We start from the raw sequence: 4692 nt of genomic DNA, 5'->3' as shown, positions 1-4692 counted from the left end.
GCCTTTACCATGCAGGCCATTGGAGAACATGGCCTTCGCCGTGCGTGGACGTATTCACTATATCCATCGGATACGTCTTGAGGCGAGGAAATGTGTGTTTGCCGATGATAGGGCCAGATATACCTAAAATTTCGACCACCAAGTTTTTGCCCCACCATCTTCACAAGGTTTACAAAGTTGGTGTCAATCTCCTACACGTAAGCATAACACGATATCTTTCGATCATGAAGACTAGATAAGCAACATGCTTGTGAATATAATTAGATAATGGTATTGACACTACCATCGGACTCTATATAACTGGTCCAACTTTCATCGACCAAGAGGAATGTCGAGTTCACTCGATCCGAGATCAAATTCCATAAACTACTCTCCTACAATTCTAACCCTAGAATGACGTCTTTCGATGGCTCAGTGGTTCACTACCCTCTTCTAATCGAACTGATTAAATTGACTTGAAACCCAATAACAAACGAATAACCGGAGACATGTGATGACAGAGCCGATAATGATTAAATCATGCCCTACTTTCTACGCAAAGAATAATCTGTAGCGGTAGTTACTACATACATTCACTTATGGTGCTACGTATCTACAGCTGCGACGACTATTCGTGACCTCTCACCATATTTCTCATAGCTGTGCGATCCAACACGCGCTGGAGCTAACGAAAACAGGAAAAGTTATCCCGCATTTTTGGCCAAGTGCCTCACTGCGATTTTCTGCTTCTGAAGCGAGCTCAACTCGTCCTGGAGCTTAGTGATCTCGGCTTCTTCAGCAACCACATTCTCGAGCGTAGCGTCTACCCTTGCATCTTCCTCGTCAGAGTCGTCACCGTCCTTATCGTCCTTCGGAGAGAAAGAGCCTGACAAATACAGCAGGGACATAACTGATTGGGCGGCAATGTGAAATACCAATCTCCCTCCCTATCTTCTTCAGCATCATTAGCTTATCGTCCAAATACGACATAAGAACATCCAACTCACTGTTACTGCAAAGAAAGAGCAAAATAAGAGACATGACCCCTAGTAGGGCAACCTACTCGAGATCAGCGACATCAACTCCAGACGAGTCGTCATCAGTTCCGCTATCCTGCCCAACTGACACCTCGCGTGGCTTCGGTGCGAAGACGGGACGCTGCGACAATCATAGATAACAAGTATGGACGGATATGACCAACCTTAGATTCACCCTTCTCTGAGCCGGGGGCGTGAGGTACTGCGGGCAGAGCCAGAGGGGCCTTACCGCTGGATGAAGGCTTAGGAGGATTCAGCACGACCGCATTCCGCTCGAGGTGGATGTTCACCCATTTGCCTTGCTGATCCATCAAACGCTGACAGACGCCCATCAGCTCGTCCAAGCTGACCTCGCGCTCTGCAACGGAGGAAACACTCGATTAAAACATACGGCGAATTTTACCTTTCAAGACGCGGACAAGGTCACGGTTTTGCACCTCCAAAACCTGCATGCGATCCCTAAAAAAGATAAATCATGGGGCTATAATCATAGGAGAGCTCACCTATCCCGGCGGAGGGCATCGATAAGTCTTCCTTGACTAGTGATGATCTGCTTAAGAGCATTAACCTTAGGGGCACGACACATGCCTGTTGACATCTGATAACAACGATGGTCACCTGCGCAATCTGGCGCTCTTCCACATCTCGAGAGGACGAATCCTCGGAGGCCGGGCTCAAGGACTGAAGCAGAATACTTCACAGTGATCCCACATAGATTCAGTGACCTTCATCATAGCCCTGCGAGCCTTAGCAGACAGTTCTGGAGAAGAGGCCTCATAACTATCAGAAGAAGCATCTCCACTGTCGTCCGTGATAGACGAGTCGTCTTCACCCTCCTCCGGACAGAGCATACGCAGTGTAGCGTACCTAGCTGCCGCGATAGAGTCGCTCAAGCAAACAGTGCCGACCATGCTTTAAAGTCTTCCACACCGCTGCTGACGATCTCGACGTAACGATCATACTTAGGGATGACCTGTAGGTAACACGAAATGTAAAACATAAGGTGCTGACGAAATAATACGAGGACGACAGAGGGATGATTCTCATTGAGACAGATGACCTTCTCAACATCCTGGAGTTCAATCACAATACCTAACATGGTTATGCCATCGAACGCTGGGCAGCAGTTGGAACTTACCAGGTTCTTTGCTGTCATCCGTTGTTGCCTCTTCTTTCAAGGGGGTGAATTTGACCGAGTCGAGGTTGCGGTTGAGGATCCCAGTGCCTGACCAAAGCCCGTCATCGACACATTATTGCTCGATAGCATGTCATACAGATAGCTGACTTGGTGACGGGCTCGTCGTCGGAATCGCCATCATCATGTTCGACACGGAGAATTACCGGAATCCTGAAAAGAGAAACTTCAGTGGGGACATAGGCGACAACAAATCTTGAGTAGCAAACCATAGTATACGTCTTGAGCTGATATACTGGAGCGAGCGAACGCTTATCACATTGGGTTGAACGACAGACTGATAGTGAACTTACCCCTTCATAAGTCTCTTTATGTAAGACTCCACTTGAGCCAACAGGGACTTCTCCTTGGCGGGGGAGGCAGAGTCTGAGCGAGTCTCGGAGCTAGACATGGATCGACGGCGCGGAGGTCAAGCTGCAAGGCGTGAAGGTGCCACAAAAGACGTCAGCCACCATGCAAGCAGAGTGCGCAGATGAGGCTGGACCACCGCAGAGGTGTGAATCATACATTACCAACGTCTCATAGATAGGACACGCATTGAACCTTTACTTGAAACAGGAATACCATGAAGCAACCAATAGTAAGCATCCGGAAAAGCCAAGTGTTGATAGGGGGTATCATCGTTTCTTAAAATGATAATCGCTTGCACGGGCGAGCGTTATCTGCAACGCAGGATTCTCCTTTGATCTCACGTTGAAGGCGCACTACGATCCAGGTGATCCACGTTGCTGCTTGAAGTAGTTAATGCAATGCTTGTTGGCAACAAGCATTACAAGTTGTTGCCAGTGGTGGACTGCTGCTGACACATTAGAGATTTTTCGGGTTCTGGCGCTACAAAATGATTATATCCATCCTCCTGTTGACAATCTCGTCTTTTTCCTTTCACGGATGTAGCAGTAACACCCGAGGGGGAACGACTCAGGCACCAGGAGGGAGGACCACTCCAGCACCAGAAGGAATCAAGCTTCGTTTCAGTGAGGAAGGAAAGTTCAGAGTTTTGCAGTTCAGTGACATACACTACGGAGAGGGGTCCGTTGATACACAGGGAGATCTCCATGATGAGAAAAGCAAGGTAGGGGCTATTTTTCAGGGAGTGTTGATCAAGGCTAAACACATTCCACTCAAAGCATCTGTCATTTGCAAGCTGGCAGACTTTCATGTGTTCACTTTCATAATAGGTATTCCAAGAACGAATGCTGACATTGTTGAAGCCAGATCTGGTAAATAGACAATGTGCTCACACTTACCATCGTCTCTCCCGCTTCCTTGTTACAACTCATTAGCTCGATCCTATCGATACGTACCTTTTGTACGGCTCTGTGATTCGCGTCTGTCTACGTCTTTCTGACTATAAGTTCTGCAGAGGTCACTAGGTCACCTCCTGCTGTCCTCAGGTCGTGCTCAACGGTGACATGTCCTCCAACTACGGTGCCCCGGGCCTATGCGCATCTCTATTAAACTGCACCGATTGGTTCGTCGAGCAGTGGGAAAAGTTCACTATGCCTATGCGAGCTGCTGGGGTGAGAAAAGCATATCTTGCCTAAACTCAATGAATGCTAAGATACCTTATGCCTATGTACTCGGCAATCACGACTGGATGGCCAGACCCTTCCCCCCTAAGGCGCACGATGTTATTCGTTATGACATCAAATACGGCAATACAAGTTTGACACGGGAAGGTCGGTAGAGCGTCAGCTCAAGGATCCCCATGCGGTCTCTCTCAGCCCCCGAAGGCCTCAGCGGCGCATCTGTCTATTATTTGCCGATCTATTCAGATCGAGATAAGAGGCCAACAGCTGTGTTGTGGATGATGGATAGTGGGATGGACAATTGCACAAGCTTCACGGGTTGGGGATGCATTGAGGCTGATCAAGTGCAGTGGTAGCATCAACTGAGTTGCTACAGGCGCGGATAACTCGAGTCAGGTTCGAGAAAACTGCGTCTACAGATGATCTCGCTGGCGTGCAAGGAATCATGTTTGCCCACATACCTTTTGTTGAGGTACAACTTGCGTTGTTGTTACCCGATGGTCTCGAATGTCGTGTAGGTATCGACTTTATCCAACCTATACGGAGCTAGGGGGATATCAGGAGCCAAGGGAGAGCCCATCGCATGCAGTAGTGCAAACACAGGCAAGCCGATTGGTTTTAGCTCATACCGACAAATGCAGCCCATCAAAATCAGTTTTTACAATGAACAGTTGCTAGAATGCTATAGCTGAAACAATCGTGACAACGGAACTGAGGATGGTGATGATATCGTAGCATCTTGCTTACTAGCACATGAGAAGGCGTACCCACACTATTGATACACCCAACCAATAGGTCTATAGAAGAGACTCATCTTGATATTCATGTATATCAACAAGCTCACGTAAAGCTAAGATATTGAGACAACGTTACACGATCGATATACAAGGATGATTCTCACGACCTAAACTCCAGTGGAAACCAGATTCTTTGTTCGCTGGGAAATTGTCAC

At 47.9% G+C, this 4692-nt stretch overlaps 1 protein-coding gene across 1 annotated transcript; it reads right to left on the bottom strand.

The window, feature by feature from the left end:
• Window positions 1-683: 683 nt before the first annotated feature.
• Window positions 684-2602, bottom strand: Pmar_PMAR001603 (hypothetical protein; the record flags this gene model as incomplete). The annotated part of the gene is made up of 12 exons (XM_002786841.1): window positions 684-865; window positions 915-991; window positions 1043-1137; window positions 1181-1374; window positions 1420-1475; window positions 1520-1614; window positions 1712-1883; window positions 1925-1989; window positions 2038-2108; window positions 2155-2241; window positions 2291-2364; window positions 2505-2602. The coding sequence occupies 12 exons, from the start codon at window positions 2600-2602 to the stop codon at window positions 684-686; spliced, it is 1266 nt and encodes a 421-aa protein (XP_002786887.1).
• Window positions 2603-4692: the final 2090 nt, after the last annotated feature.

The sequence above is a fragment of the Perkinsus marinus genome (genome assembly GCF_000006405.1).
Source record: "Perkinsus marinus ATCC 50983 genomic scaffold scf_1104296930816, whole genome shotgun sequence".
Classification (NCBI taxonomy): Eukaryota; Perkinsozoa; order Perkinsida; family Perkinsidae; genus Perkinsus; species Perkinsus marinus.
Note: the sequence above shows the minus strand (reverse complement) of the source record. Positions and strands in the feature narration are given on the sequence as shown.